Source organism: Callithrix jacchus, chromosome 15, assembly GCF_049354715.1.
Source record: "Callithrix jacchus isolate 240 chromosome 15, calJac240_pri, whole genome shotgun sequence".
Taxonomy (NCBI): Eukaryota; Metazoa; Chordata; class Mammalia; order Primates; family Cebidae; genus Callithrix; species Callithrix jacchus.
In genome coordinates this window covers 35623208-35639326 of record NC_133516.1, presented here as the reverse complement: position 1 = coordinate 35639326, position 16119 = coordinate 35623208, and the positions used below count along the sequence as shown (strand labels likewise).

The 16119-nt window shown below is 51.0% G+C and overlaps 1 protein-coding gene across 2 annotated transcripts in view; it reads left to right on the top strand.

The window, feature by feature from the left end:
- Window positions 1-11109, top strand: part of RFT1 (RFT1 glycolipid translocator homolog) — a 53878-nt gene extending 42769 nt beyond the window's left edge. For both annotated transcript variants that reach the window (XM_078351153.1, XM_035275820.3), the window contains one exon: window positions 8219-11109. In XM_078351153.1, the coding sequence (XP_078207279.1) occupies window positions 8219-8296 (78 nt within the window). In that variant the 3' untranslated portion in view covers window positions 8297-11109. The remainder of the gene's footprint in view (window positions 1-8218) is intronic.
- The last annotated feature ends 5010 nt before the right edge of the window (window positions 11110-16119 follow it).

Here is a 16119-nt window from a genome sequence, read left to right as displayed (position 1 = left end):
ATCTCCTGACCTTGTGATCCACCCGCCTCAGCTTCCCAGAGTGCTGGGATTACAGGCGTGAGCCACTGCACCCGGCCTGTTTTATTCGTTTTTGTTTTTGTGTTTTGTTAAACAGCCATTCCTTGAGAAGTCAGGACTAGTTTCAGTGCAGAGTAGGGCAAGTGTGTGATTTCAGGGGTCTAGGACAGCCCCTTCGCTCTAATATTGTCCTCAATCAGGTGATAGAATTTCCTTTCACCTGGTTCAAAGGCTGTTATTCCAGAATTAGTGAGGATACTGGAAATTCCAATCCCAGAGTGGACTCAATAACTCAATCACACTAAGATGTAAAATAACCCCATCAAGATTTATTTCCCTTTTGTTCTCTGGTGGGAGGAAAAAAACAAAAAAAGAATTACATCCCAGGCCAGGCGCGGTGGCTCACGCCTATCATCTTGACACTTTGGGAGGCTGAAGTGGGAGGATCGCTTGAGCCCAGGATTTTAAGACCAACCTAGGCGACACAGGGAGACCCCATCTCTACAAAAAATGTTAAAATTAGCTGGTCATGGTGGCAGACACTTGCAGTTCCCACATGGGAGGCTGAGGTGCAAAGGATTGCTTAAGCCTAGGATTTTGAGGCTGCAGTGAGCATGTTCACACCACTGCTCTCCAACCTGGGCAACAGAGCAAGACCCTGTCTCTAAAAAAAAAAATTATTTCCTGAGCAGCTTTTGATGTTGAGGAAGAGGTAGGCAGGAGTGGGAGCATCTAGAACCTGGATGAGGAGGGACTCAGGTGAGAGGCTGGGCAGGCCTAGAAGGTAGGTGCTGTGAGTGCTGCTGTGTGGCCTCTGGGATAGATGGAGTTCAGTTCCCAGCAGGAAGTCAGGGGCAGCATGATCCCTGGCCTAGTCTTGGAAGAGCCATGGCTGAAAAGGGGGTGGGGACAATTTGCTTATTTATTTATTTGAGACAGTGACTTGCTCTGTCATCCAGACTGGAGTACAGTGGCATGTTCTTGGCTCACTGCAACCTCCGCCTCCCAGGTTCAAGCAATTCTTGTGTCTCAGCCTCCCAGTAGCTGGAACTACAGGCATCTACCATCATGCCTGGCTAATTTTTGTATTTTTAGTAGGAACGAGGCTTTACCATGTTGGCCAGGATGGTCTGGAACTCCTGACCTCAAGTGATCTGCCCACTTCCACCTCCCAAAATGCTGGGATTACAGGTGTGAGTCACCTTGCATGGCCTTCCTCACATATTTACACACCCCTGCTCTTTTTGGGGGCCAGGCACCAATGGCAAATGAGATGGGCATGCAGGGGGCTTGCTAGTAAGAGCTCCCACCAGCAGCTCAGTCCTAAGCAACTTTGGAGCTGACCCATGGACTTACGAAGCTGCTTGCACAAGGTTCTCAGTGGCCCTAAGGAAGAGTTTTGGAAGGCGCACTGGAAGCTGAGAGGCCTGTGGAGCCTGTCAGAAAGGACCAGATTTGGAAAGAAGGTGAGCTAAGGCCCAAGTGTCAGTGTTCCCCTAGAAATTTCTCAAAGACGAAACACAGAGAACTAGAAAAAGCGACTGAAGACTGGGTGTGGTGGCTCACGCCTGTAATCCCAGCACTTTGGAAGGCCAAGACGGGTAGATCACCTGAGGTCAGGAGTTTGAGACCAATCTGGACAACATAGTGAAACCCCATCTCTACTATAAATACAAAAATTAGCCGGGCATGGAACAAGGTGCCTGTAATTCCAGCTACTCAGGAGGATGAGGCAGGAGAGTCACTTGAACCCAGGAGGCGAAGGTTGCAGTGAAATGAGATCGTGCCATTGCACTCCAGCCTGGGCAACAGAGCGATACCCTGTCTCAAAAAATAAATAAGGAAAAAAAGAATAAAGAAAAAGCAATTGAACAAGATCACTACTCTAAAATTATTTACTGAATATTCTACGCGTGTCCAGGAAGTAACTGAGACTTGTGTATTTGGAAATGAGACTTCTGAGCCAATCAGATGCAGATGAAAAATTAGTTGCTTTACTGTTATTTGCTTACCTGAGTGAATTGGCCCTTAATGTTGTAAATATTTCATTTGCTAACGAAGTTTCAAGGTAGCAGAAAAGATGCTTGACTTGAAGAATTTGAGGAGAGGGAAGACTCATTGATTTGCATTATCAGTCAGTCCCCAATTACCTTGGCATGATCAGTCCCATAATTTGTGTTACTCATTTTTAACCAGAACTGTCTGAGTGTATCAGAGCACAGTTGGGAAAATGGGCTCTTAATGTAGTTCAGCCTCCTTTAGGGGCCTAATGAAGGCAGACTTATAAATACTTCTTAATTATCCTTCAGCTGAATTAGCAGGAGTTGCTCTTAGCCCCTGTTCCAAAATGCAGTCAATTCTTCACCAGTTCACTTGTCCATCCTTCTTGGGCATTGGGGCTTGAAAGGAAAGTGCTGGAGGTGAGATGTGGAGAATTAGCTCTTTCCTTGCATGTCATAGATCCTCTGCAAAGTAAGTGTGCCTAGAACTCTGTTCCCACCTCTGCAGGCTCCACACACTCAAGTTTGGAGACCCCAGCCCCAGTTTGTGGAACCTTTTGCAGTACATCATGTCCCACTTTGAAACACAAGCATTTGTGAGGATGACACAAGAGTGGTGGCTGCCTAACTGATATGGTGTATGTTCTGTAGCAACTGGAAAGCATTTGAAAAGGCAATTTTGTAATGTTATATTTTGGAGCTAGTAAATTTTGTTTTCATCTCAGTCATTTCTGAGGGGCCTGAGAGTTAAAGAGCCTGGATGCTGCATCTGTGAGGCCCAGTGAACACTGGGCCCTGGGCGCTTAGGAGGGAGGGAAGGGGATGCTGGAAGCAGTGAGGTGGTGCCTGGAGGCTACCTTGCTATGAGACTGGCAGGGGCCAAGCTCTGGAGCAGCTTCCGGCCCTCTCTGCTCCTCCTGGCTTCACACTGGGGTGATTCTCATTTTTCCTGGGGCCCAGACAGCAGACCAGCCCTCATGCTGGTGGGCAGTGAGAGGAGGAGGGCCCAGACATGAGTGCTGCCCATAGGGTAGAGGCCTAGGTGCTTCCACTAGAGGTGGGAGTCTCTTACCTTTTACTTTCAGCCCCTACCCTCCTCCCTCCTCTTTGCTTCTGAGTGCAAACCCCTGCAGGAGAAATGGAACTGTCTCAGGTCATCTTTACAAGACAGCTACTGTAGATCACAGGTCATACATTAGCCAGTCGCTGGGCTGCCCTGGGGGCAGGTGGGCCCCATGGCCTGAGCAGCATTTGCCTGGTGAAGGCCAGCCAGAGTGGCTCAGTTCATCCTTCATGGCCCCTTCCCAGGGGAGCCGCACAAGGACCCGTGACAGAACAGCTGACTTGTGAAGGAATCTTCTAGACTACCATTTCCCCGTCACATTTCCTCCTCTCTGCCTCCAGTAAATGTGTCCCAGTGTTATGACCCTATTGACTGTCTTGTCACGATGTTGACCAAGGGGTTTGGCAGATGCCACCTGGGTTCACAGTGCTCAGTGGGAAAGACACCTGAAAAATTATCCTTCCCAGCGGCCTCTCACCTTTAATCTCCTCTGCAGCGCCCCATCACAGGTTGGGACCTTGGAACAGGCTCAGGCGCTGTCATCGCAGTCAGTGAGCAGTGACTAATTAAGACACAGCTCCATTAGTCACATTGGAGGTGACAACTGAGCAGCATGTTTCTGATTCGTGTCTGGGAGATCCTGACACACTTTCCAATTATGTGGAACTAATAGTGCGTGGCTTCCACGTGGCCATGTGGGGTGGGAGAGCAGGGGGAGCCTGCAATGAAAGCATGACTTTCTGTGGGCAGCGCCAGTTTAGTTCCCAGCTCACCTACTCCTGACTTCTTTGCCCTTTCAGTTGAAAATCACAAAAGGTGACACCAGGGGAATGGCATCAGGGGTGCCCGAGGACCGCTTTCAGAAGCCTTTTGTTGTCCACCACTGTTCCCAGGGGAATTAGGAGGATATTCAGAGAGGAGCTGGTGACATAGAAGCCGGTCCTTTCCCCAGGTACAGAAGAAAAGTCCAGCATCGCCAGCCTCAGAGCACACTCTTGTCTTCCCTCACAGAGGCCCGTTAGGGCCACGGGAGAACCACAGAGACCCAGAGAATCAGGACATTGCAGCCAGAAGGAAAACAGGGCAGCCCAACCAAACTAGAGAATGCTGCTAAAATAGCTATCCTTTTTGTTTCCCCTAGGACATTAACACAAGAATTTTATGAGCAAACCAGGTTAGCATAGCGCGTTTAATGTTCCTGAACTAGAGCTGAAGGTTTCTGTCTCCCCTGCATGGCTTCTGAGATCCCCAAATGGCATCTCTCTAATGACGAGAGAATGTTCTTTGCAGGTGTGCAGATGTCGGGCTGTGGGGGGCCACAGAAGGGACAGAGCTACTTGCATTTGTTTCTTTTGTAACCGTGATGGAAACCATGTGGATCTCTGGCTGCCTGGTGGGGCCGGTGGGCAGGATGCCCAAGCACAGTGGCAACTTGTCTTTGCCCGCTCTCAGCTCTGCCTGCCGCACATCTGCAGGCAAAGGGCCAAGAGCCAGGCTCTGGGTGGAAGGACTCCAGGAGTGTCCTGTCTTCAGCACTTCTTCTATCTACACCATCACTGGAGAAATCCACCTGTGCCCATGTCTTTTATTTATTTCCTTTTTTTTTTTTTTTAAGATAGGGTCTTGCTCTGTTGCCCAGGCTGGAGTGCAGTAGCATGCTCATGGCTCACTGTAGCCCTAATCTGGACTCAAGCAGTCCTCCCACCTCAACTTCTTGAGTACCTGCCTGGCTAATTTTTTTTTTTTTTTAATTTTTAGTAGAGACAGAGTCTTACTATGTTGCCCAGACTGTTCTCAAACTCCTGAGCTCAAGTAATCCTCCCACCTTGGCCTCCCAAAGATTACAGGCATGTGCCACTGCTCCCGGCCCATTCTTGGTTTTTTTTGAGACAGAGTCTCACTTTGTCACCCAGGCTGGAGTGCAGTGACGCAATTTCAGTTCACTGCAACCTCTGCCTTCCGGGCTCAAGTGACTCTCCTGCCTCAGCCTCCTGAATAGCTGGGATTACAGGTGCCCACCACCACGCCTGGCTAACTTTCTTTTCGTGTGTATATTAGAGACGGGGTTTCATCATTTTGGCCAGGCTGGTCTCAAACTCCTGACCTCAAGTGATACTCCCACCTTGGCCTCCCAAAGTGCTGGGATTACAGGTGTGAGTCACCATGCCCAGCCCTGTGTCTGTTGTTTGAAGTACATGAACAGGGTTTTGCTTCATGTGTATTTCGTTTTCTAAATGGCACAGCATGTTGCATCCCTGCCTTCCGTTATACACCCCCACCCCAACTGCCCTTCTCAAATTCGTGGGGGACCTTGAACAAGTCTCCCTCACACCAGCAGTTACGAAGCTCTGAGCATGTGCCAGGTTTGTGTGGCAACACGTTTTACAGGTGTCAGCTGTGAGATCTTCACAACTTAGGCACAGAGAAGTGACTTGATTTTCTCTGAGCCACATAGCTAGGAAGAACACAGCACAGCTGGGGCCGGCCCCTGGACTGTCTGATTCCAGATCCCTCTTTAGTTCTGAGCTAATTTCTTTCCTCTGTTATTTTTGTTTTGTTTTGTTTTGTTTTGTTTTGTTTGAGGCAGTCTTGCTCCATCACCTCAGCTGGAGTGCAGTGGCGTGACCTCAGCTCTCTGCAACCTCTACCTCCCAGATTCAAGCAATTCTCCTCAGCCTCCCGAGTAGCTGGGATTACAGGCACACGCCACCACACCCAGCTAATTTTTGCATGTTTAATAGAGATGGGGTTTCACCATGTTGGTCAGGCTGGTCTTGAATTCCTGGCCTCAAGCAATCCAGCCACCTCAGCCTGCCAAAGTGCTGGAATGACAGGTGTGAGCCACCAAAGTTGGCCAAGTTCCTCCCTCTATTAGACGAGGGGGCTGATCTGTTCTGTGGTGTTGACAGGGACCCTGAGAGGACTGCAGGACTATCCTGCTCATGCCGCAACCAGAGCCCCTCCCGCAACCAGAGCCCCTCCATTTGTATTTGTTTGGAATGTGGGGGTTTGTTTAAGAGTTTTCTTGAAAGAAGGATGTGTTCTTATTATGTAAAATACATATTTGACATCATATGGGGTGGCTCACACCTATGACCCAGCCCTTTGGGAGGCTGAGATAGAAGGATCACCTGAGCCCAGGAGTTTGAGACCAGCCTGGGCAACATAGGGAGACTCTTTTTCTACAAACGGTAAAGTAATTTGCCAGGCATGGTAGCATGTGCCGGTGGTTCCAGCTACTCGGGAGGCTGAGGCGGGAAGATCACTGGAGCCCAGTAAGTTGAGGCCACAGTGAGCCATGACACACCACTGCACTCCAGGCTGGGTGACAGAGCGAGACTGTTTCAAAAACAAAAGCAAAAAACCAGCAAGTTTGGAACACACAGGATTTGATTGTTTTAAATCCGTCCCTGATGTTCCATGGCTTGTTTCTCTACAGTTCCTCCCCTGCCTCAGTCTTCATCCCACCTTAAGGAATTTAAGGCAATTGTCTTGCACAAACATTGGCATAAATACTGAGAGACAGCCGGGCGTGGTGGCTCAAGCCTGTAATCCCAGCACTTTGGGAGGCTGAGGCCGGTGGATCACGAGGTCAAGAGATCGAGACCATCCTGGTCAACATGGTGAAACCCCGTCTCTACTAAAAATAAAAAAAATTAGCTGGGCATGGTGGCACGTGCCTGTAGTCCCAGCTACTCAGGAGGCTGAGGCAGGAGAATTGCCTGAACCCAGGAGGCGGAGGTTGCAGTGAGCCGAGATTGTGCCATTGCACTCTAGCCTGGGTAACAAAAGCGAAACTCCATCTCAAAATAAATAAATAAATACATACATACATACATACTGAGAGAAATCTGGCCAGAAAAAAAAATTATGGTCCATTACAAAGAAAAGGTTTTGCATACCCCAGGGTCCTGTCTTTTGGGGCCCCTGACCTTGGTAGCACCACCAAGGTGTGGGAAGGCACCTCACTTTTGGCCTCTTGAGTCTAATTCCTCACTTTGGAACCATGGGCAGGAGATCTTGCCTCTTTGTGCCTCGGTTTCCTCATCTGTCACCCACCTGACTCGGTCCAGGAAAGATGAAAGGAGAACAGAGATGGGAGGCAAGTTCAGCTCCAAAAGCCCTGGAAACCCCAAGCCTTAGCAAGGCTTCCTAGGTGTCCACTTGACACACATCCGCCCTTCTTTCTTCCAGTCCCCGTGCAGAGGTAGTTCTCTCCCGACACCCTGCACCTCACCTCTACAGCTATGCCAGGTGCTGCTCCCTTCCACCCTCAACCCTATTGATCCAGCTCAAAGGCCTGCTGTGGCTGAGCCAGCAGAGGAGGGAGGGTGAGGGCATTACAAATACTCGATTTAATGGCTTATCCTTCAGCCTCATTACCAACAGAAGGCACCTGGCCCAGAACGCATGGCATTGATGAACCCAGGTCCCTGTTTCTTTCCCTTGGCTTCATTTGGGCTGGTTCTTATGATGCCCTTGGGAGTCCTGGAGCCAGTGCTGCCCAGCCTTATCCTCACACCTCTCCCCATGCCCCAGCCAGGGAGGCCCTCACCTGTATCAGGCCCAGTAGCCCTGTTCTTGTGACCTCCCAGGCTTCTCTGTCACCATCAGGCTCCTCCTCCTATCTTCCAACAGCCCTATTTTCTTTCTCCCTTGAGAATTAGGCAGGTGTGTGTGGTGAGGCCAGGGGTGGGGTGGTGTGGGACATGTCCAGAGAGGGGTTTGAGGTAGCTGTGGCTTTGCTTCCCCAGGCCTGGTCAATGGACCCAGCTCAGCTATGCTGCCCTACCCTCTTCAAGCTGTGAATCTTTGAGCAAAGTGCTTGATCCCCCGTGCCTCAGTTTACTCATCTAAAGATGGACACAATAGCACTTGCCTCATAGGGTGTAGCAAGGAGTAAGTGAGAGGATGTAAGTAAAGCCCCAGGCAGGGGTGTCTAGCTCTAGCCTAGTGGACTTCAGTGAGTGGAATTTAAAATCTGCCGATACAAGGCTACAGAAGGACTGTGGTTCCTAGGAACGTTTGTTTCCCTACTGCTGCTTCCTCCTCCCATCTAACCCCAGTCCACAGAAGTGCATATGGTGGTAGAGCATCTTTTTAAACTCTAGTGGAAACATTCCTTTTCCTTTTCCAGAAAGAAGAAGCTGCAGGTGAAGAAGAAATGAAAACTCCTTTTAGGCCCAGTTGGCCCTGCAAGAGATTTGGAGGGTGAGGGTGCTGGGAAGGGAGACTGTGCAGAGCCAGGTGCCTGGATGTGGATTAGCCTAGGAAACTGTTGGGTACCAGCCCCAACCCCGCACATGAGTGCCCTGAGTCTCAGCAGTGACGAGGGATTGAGAAAAGGAAATAGAGACACAAGAGTAGAATTTACAGCATGGGTCCAGGGGACCAAGCCTGGGAACCACGTTGGCCCCTAGCTCTGGGCTCCAAACACTTTTATTATGTGCATAATCTCATTGAGCTTATGGGAGTGGAAGGGGAGGGTGAAGGGGTAGCAGGGTGGAGAGCACTTGAGATCCTTCTAAGACATGCTGAACTAGTACTCTGAGAGAAGTATAGCGGATTGGCATGGTGTCTGACCACACCCAATGCATCCAGGGGCTTTTATCTCCCCAGCATTGAGGACATAGAGCAATTACAACCACTCCATATTCCGAGAACCTAGGCAGAGCCTGAGGCGTTCTGTGATCTCTGCTCTGCCAGGCTTTTCTCCTCCTGGCCAGCTCCCATCTGCAAAGACCCTCCCAGATCTTGTGAGCAGAGGTCGCCTCCCATCTCAGAGATCTTTGCATAAGCCCTCTTTACGAGGCCCTCATGCAGTCTCCATGTTGAGACGGCATTCATGGGACCAGACCAGTATTCCCTGCTCCACAACCACCCGAGGTGTTCCCAGTGTTACTGCACCCTTGGATGGTCTTTACCTTAGGCCTCCTGTTGCCGCTTGATTTCTAATTAACTGCACCAATAGTATAGTTTAATTCAGTGTATAAACTTCAGTGTACTCTGGGCCAAGCAGGCTTATTTAGCTAGAATTAACATAGGTCTCTCCCTGGCCATCTTGACCCACAGGAAACCCCAAGCAACCAGGCCTGGGGAAGCAACACCTTAGCTGCCAGCAAATGCTTGTTCAGACGCACATTCTGCACACCTCCCCGGGACAAGCAGGGATGCTCCAGAAGCTGGTTAAATGACTTCCAGCAATTTCAGACAGCTAGTTGTTTGGATTTCCCTGCAGCCTTAGATTAAGGCAGAAAGCAAAAGGGGTCCTGGCGTCAGGAGAGAAGGTGACTTTGTCCAGGGAGGACCAGCTGCTGTGGGCAGTTTCTGAAGAAAGTGGAAAGGGATGAGTGGGTCCTGCCCCATGTTGGGGCAGCCACAGGCATGAGCTCTCCTGGCCCTTAGGCTTTCCCAGGCCTGGGCCACGGTGGCCCATGAGGACACCCCTGCACCCCCACATGGCCTTACCCACCAATTGCCAGTGTCTCACCTTGAACCCGCTCATCACAGGCTGTTCCAGAAACTTGCTGAGTTTTGTTTTGTTGCAAACACTGCTTTTGTTTGTTTCTTTCACCGCACTGGGATGAAGGATGCCGGGTTAAAATTGACTGGTTTCTCCTGGCAGAAGCAGCTTTGAACTTAGGATGCCCAAAGGATGCTTTTTTTTTTTTTTTGACAGAGTCTTGCTCTGTCGCCCAGGCTGGTGTGCAGTAGTGTAATCTCAGCTCACTGCAACCTCTGTGATTCTCCTGCCTCAGCCTCTCAAGTAACTGGGATTATAGGTGTCCACCCCCACACCTAGCTAATTTCTGTATTTTTACTAGAGATGGGTTTTTGCCCTGTTGGCCACGCTGGCCTCAAACTCCTGACCTCAGGTGATCCACTTGCCTCAGCCTCCCACAGTGCTGGGATTACAGGTATGAGTTACCTCAACCGGCCTAGGGTGCTGTCCTGAACTACTAATAAGATGGAGTTTTTCCAGGAAGGGAAGTGAGTTCTGCCTACAGACTTGTGGACATCAGGGAGACACCACACATGTCTTGGCCCAGCGCTGATCCTAGGGAAGATGTAAGGCCATGGACATTTGGTGTGTGGGTCATATCTGAGTAGTGGGGGTCCATCGGGCCTTCCTCTTCCTGCTTCTCCTTGTCAGAGAGCCATGACCTGAGCATAGCTGGTTCTGATTTGACACCCCACTGCTGTAGGCCTCCCTCACTTGTATCAGCCTCTGTGGGACATTCCCCTTAACTCTGCAGGGGCCCTGGTTGCCTTTGCAGCTTGGAGATGATGTTTTACCACATCCCCACTGCCTACCGGGCCAGAGGACCTACTATTGATCAGACAACTGAGCTGGAGAGCCCGGAATTGCATTCTAATCCCAGCCCTGCCTTTGTCTCCTGTGAGATCCTAGCAGGTGGCTTTGCCTTTTCTCCATCTGCAGAAGGTTCTAATCCCAGCCCACTGTTGCTCCAGGGCCATTGTAGGGACCAAGGAAAAGTCGGGGTTCAGCAGTTCTTTGAGGTGGAATGGAGAGTTGGGGAGCCAGTAGGCCTGTGCATGGCAAGGCTGGAGCCTGGGTCCTGCAGGGGAGCTAGACCAGCACAGAGGTCACAGTGGAGGTTAAAATATTCTTTTTTTTTTTTTTGAGACAGGATCTTGATCTGCTGCCTGGGCTGGTGTGCAGTGATGCAATCATAGCTCATAGCAGCCTCAGTCTCCAGGGCTCAAGTGATCCTATAGCCTCAGCCTCTGGAATAGCTGGGACAGCAGGCAGGAGCCACCATACCTGCCTAATTTTTTTCTTAATTATTAGTAGAGATGGGGTCTCACTATATTGCCCAGGCTAGTCTCACACTCTTGACGCTCCCACCTCGACCACCTAAAGTGCTGAGATTACAGGCGTGAGCCACTGTGCCTGGCCAAGTTTAAAATATCTATACCATGTATTAATTTTCCTGTTAAGTGATTTTATCTCCTGATACTATGTATTTTATGTACTTCTTGCTATTAAATTACAAATTATCCCAAGGACAATGAGTGCCCTGCAGATAGTCAAAGAAACACAGGGCCCATGTCCTGCCCGAGGCCAGTCCTGACTACACATGGTACACACCTCTGCCCTGCTCACACTGTCCTGCACAACGTCCTTTATGAAATGCCATCGCAGGTTGTTCCCAGCACTTTCTATGCTGTAAACTGTTACAGTGAATGTCCTGACACAGAGACCTCCAAGAGCCTGGTCTCCTCCATTTTGCCTGCTGATAAACCCTGAGAGTGAACTTCACTGCCTCTCAGCCCTAGCCTCACCCTTAAGAGAGGAAGGGAGCCTGCCTAGGTCCCAGTGGGTTGATGACCACCTGGCCTGGAGCCCGAGACTCAGACCTGTTGGTGAGTGGGCCAGACTGTTCAGATCTGAAAAGGGGTTTGCACAATGCCAGCTACCCAGTCGAGGGTCTGTATTAATTGTGACATTGTGGCAACCTGTCACTTGGTCATTCAGCTGACAGTCTTTCCCCCTGCAGAGGCCAAGAAAGCCCTGGAGGAACAGTAGACCTTGGTGTCCCTGCTGAGCACAAGCCAGCAACGAGGACCTGGACCCCCCAGGCTCCACCGCATCCTCAGCCACAGACAGATGGGTGCCCCAAGCTCAGCCACTGGGAATGTGTGCCTGTCACAAGTAATTGCTTCCCAAGAAGCAATTCCTCTGGGTGTCAGTAAAGTCACTGATGCCCCAGCCCTCCCCTCAGAGAATCTGATTAACCAACCCAGCTGGATGGGGAGCTAGGGAACAAAAGCCACTGAGTAAATAGAAGCAGCACAGCTGAGGCAGGGGCTCTTCCGACTGCTCTGGCGCCTTCCTTGGGTGACAGGGCCTCTGTGGGCTAGTGGCTTTGGAAGGTCTTTGCTCAGGGGGCCTCGTCTCCCTTGCCACAGGCATGGGGTGCAGACTCTTACGCTGGAGGCTCATCTTTGTAGCCCGCATGGGTGCTTGGGGAAGGTCTTTGAGCTGCCTGGTCCAAGAGTAGAGTCCAAGGTTTTGACAAGGTCACTCCACGCTCATGCCTGCTGTGTGCTCTGGCACAGACAGACCCTGGTGTGGGTTCCAGCTCTGCTGTGTCCTTTACTCTATGACCTTGGGCAATTTACTAAACCTCTCAAGCCTCAGTGTTTGAGAGATTTTATGTTAATCCTATCTGCTTTTATATTTAATCTCTCTTTTGATCCATGTATGGTACATAGTTTTAAAAGTTGAACAATACTGCAAGACTGGAAATACTAAGTCCCCCCTTCTTGACCCATTGCTTTCTGTTCTTTTAGCTCTTTCACTCTTCTTTTTTTTTTTTTTTTTTTTTTTTTTTGAGATGAGGTCTCCCTCTGTTGTCCAGACTGAGCTGGAGTGCACTGGCACAATCACAGCTCACTGCAGCCTGGGGTCAAGCAATCCTCCCACTTCAGCCTCCTGAGTAGCTGGTACTACAGGTCTTTGCTACCATGCCCGCCTAATGTTAAAATAGTTTGTAGAGACAGGGTCGCACTATGTTGCCCAGGCTGGTCTTGAACTGGCCTCAAGCGATTCTCATGCCTTGGCCCAAATTGTTGGGATTCCAGGCATGAGCCATCGCACCCAGCCACTTTCACCTTTAGAATGTTGACTTCCCACTATGAAAAATGAGCTGATAGCCACCTCTTCATACATTTCCTCCCTATCCTTCCAATGCTATGATTTGGGGTAAGTTGATATTCAGTGTTCATGTGTTTAACACCATGTAAACATTGTTTTCTGCTAAACCAAGTAGTTTTCTGTTTCCTTTCTGCAACAATTATTTGTTTTTCCTCAAGCTATAATTCTCTCTCTTTTTTATTTACTTTTAAATTTCTACTTTATGTTTTTCTCTATAAAATCGTAAAAATCTGACCAGATACACCCAGCAGGTGTGCTTTCCTTGGAGACATTGCTCCGGGAACCCCTCACAATTTGTTCTACTCTTACCAACCTATCTGTTGGCCCCTCTCTGCCTTCCCCAGAGTGAAGACACTGAGGCTCAGAGAGGTAGTAAGATCTGGGTGGAAATGCAGGCCTAGATAAGGAGGTCCAGTTATGCTCAAGGGCCAACCCCCTGCCCAGGATGCTGCAGCCCAGTGAGTCGGCAGCCACACAAATGGGACCATGTGGTGGGTTTAACGTCTGCAAGGTGGGGCAGGGACCTCTGGCACTGAGTGTAGAAGGCAGAGGCAGGTCTCCCTGTCCATCCTGAGTGACCATTCCTGGTAAGATGTCCCATGCTGATTTCCATCCTCCACCCAGGCAGATCAGAGAAAGACCCAGCCCCACTATTCTCTGACCACTCCATATGTACTTCCCCTTAACTTGCTAAGCCAGCCCTACCCAACTCACAGGCTGAGATCACCTCCCAGGGCCACCAGCACCCTGCTCATCACAGATGGGGCCACTTTGACTACTTCCCTAGGTCTCATCTCCTCCATCTAGGGGCTGAGCTCTGAGCCTGCTCCCAGCGAGCTCTGCACTGCACGTGACTCTTCATCACTGGTCCTAGGAGGCTAAGGTCAGCCCTGGGGAATGCATGACGGTTAAGATGACGCTGGGGGTCCCTGGCCAACAACTCCCAGTCTTGGTGGCCCAAGTCCTTAAGGGCAGTACACATTCCTGAAGGGGACAGAGAGAGCCTCCTGAGTCAAGAGCTTTTGCCCAAACACCATATGCCTCACAACAGAGAGGTGTATGCACTGTCTGAGGCTCCTGGTGATTGCAGTCCAGCCCACAGGGCCCGCTCACCACAGAGGATACCCATGAGGATGTTATCCATGTGTTCTTGCACACCAGAGGTCATAGCTCAAGGGGGCTGTGCCATTGGGCCAGGACTACCCTAGGTGTGTAGGGAGAGGGTTAAGGGTGCATATCCTCTCCTTCAGCCATCAAGATACAAGGGGTGGGTGAGTGTTAGAGGCCCCTGGGAGATGAAAGATGCATAGAGCTCTCCAAATGGCCGCATGTTTTCAAAACAGACAACTCACCAGGATTTCATCTGCAACTCACATTCAATCTGCTAAGTAGGGAAGAAGAAAGTATGTGGTTGTCATGGCAACACCAAATTGCCCAGGACCAGGTTGGTCTCTAAGCTGAGGAAGGATAGGGAGTGGAGCCCAGCCTCTGTCTCTATGGTAGGGATGTTCTGGAGAACAGGGGCAAGGGGTCAGGCCGGACACACACGTGTGGGGCAAAGGTCATTGCTCCCACTACTGCTGCTCAGGGCTGAGGGCCTGAGCCATGTGGTGTTATATAAAGGGTGGACTTGGGGCCCTCACTCTGGGGCTAGGGCCCAGACTGTTCAAGCATGCAAATTCCAGAGCCAGCCTCTTGCTAAGGGCCAGTTCCCCCTTCTCCCCAAAGGCTAGGCCCACCCTAGAGCAGCTCAGATTTGGTGCCTGCTTCTCTTTCCGCCCCCCAGTCCTAGCTGTTCCTGGCAGAACTTCTGTCTTGAACTTGGCCATGGATGTGGACACAGCCTGGCACATACCCTGAGTGGAGTCTGAGGATCAACAGACCCACAGGCCCACCCAGAGAGTGCCAAGCAAAGCTGATACTTCTATTCATAAGCACGCAGTGCTCAGCCTGGCCTCTTCCTCCCCACCAAGAATGAAGTGGAGCCAGTAACGGGTTGCTCTGCAATGCAGTATCTGCCAATCTGGGCCCAGGCCTGGCTAGGTAGATGGTAGGAGAGAGGGCTGCTCCAGTAGGAAGGAGTTGAGCATCGGGACCCTCCCCTGCCCCGGACTTGCCTTAGCCCTGTTTCGATTCTGACCATCCAGTGTTCTGGGGCCTCTGAAAAACGTCCTGGCCCCAAGGCCCTCCTGACCAGCCAAGCCTGGCGTATCCATATCTGTGGTCCCAGGATCTGAACATAGGAGGGCTCCTGGACACCTAATACATGAATAAATGAGGGAGTGAAAGGATTAATGAATGGGTGACTTGGGCAGTGAGGACTAGGAACAGAAGAAATGAAAGAGACCAGGTTGGGAGGGGGATGCTTGTAGAGCCAGGTTTTGGGGAGCCTTAAATGCAGGCTGAGAGGGGGTGTTTATCAGGCTCCCCCACACCCAGCTTCTGCCCTGGCCCTGGGACAACTCCCATCTTCCAGAGGGGCCACTAGGGACCCTGCCAGATGTGGCCCTATCACCTGATCCCCTTTCAGAGAGACAGAAACCCCAGGGCCCATCCCCCAGAGTCTGGCTCACCTGGGCTCCTACAGGGCCTGCCTCGCTGGGGCCCTGAAGACTTAACTGCTTTCGCTTCATGCTCTGTGGGTTTTCCCAGTTGTTCAATTAGTGCTAATTGGAAGCAGGAAGTGTGGGGTGGGCCTGGCCTTGGGCTTCCTGGGACAGGCTCTACCCTAGAGCTTTGGGGGCTCTCTCAGGGCTGGGTGGGGTTGTTGGGGGCTCCCCGAGCATCTGTTATACTGGCTCTGTGCACAATTGGGCCTCTGCTTTCCAGAGGGCTCAGGCTGTCACCAGCCACCTCTCACCCCAGGTGCCAGTTGCCCCCAAGACAGGGCAGGCTCACCCTTTTCACTGCCAAATCCTCGCCTGGCACAGAGCTGCCGCTCTTCACAGTTTCCACTCTAAGAACGAAGGGATGATGGGCTCAGGGCCTCAGAGAGAGGTGCACAGAGGCCTCCTGAACCCCTCACCCTTGGTCCCAACCTCAGCCTGTGGCTCCACAAAGGCGAGGAAAGGCCTGATTTATCTGACTGGCCACATGCTTGTGCTTCCCTTGGGAGACAAAGGGTGCAGAGGCCCTCTGGAGAGGCGGGGCTTCCCCTTAGTTTCCCTCCTCCCATGTCCCCTGCCCCTCCACTATGGGCGCAGGTGGGAGTGTCCAGAAGCAAAGCCCCTTTTGTGTCAAGCCCCAACCAAGGTTCTCAACTCCTGTCATGCTCTCCCCATCCACAGACACTGGTGGCAGTATGATGGCAGAGGCTATAATAGGGGAAGTATGGGGTGTGGGCACATGAGGGAAGG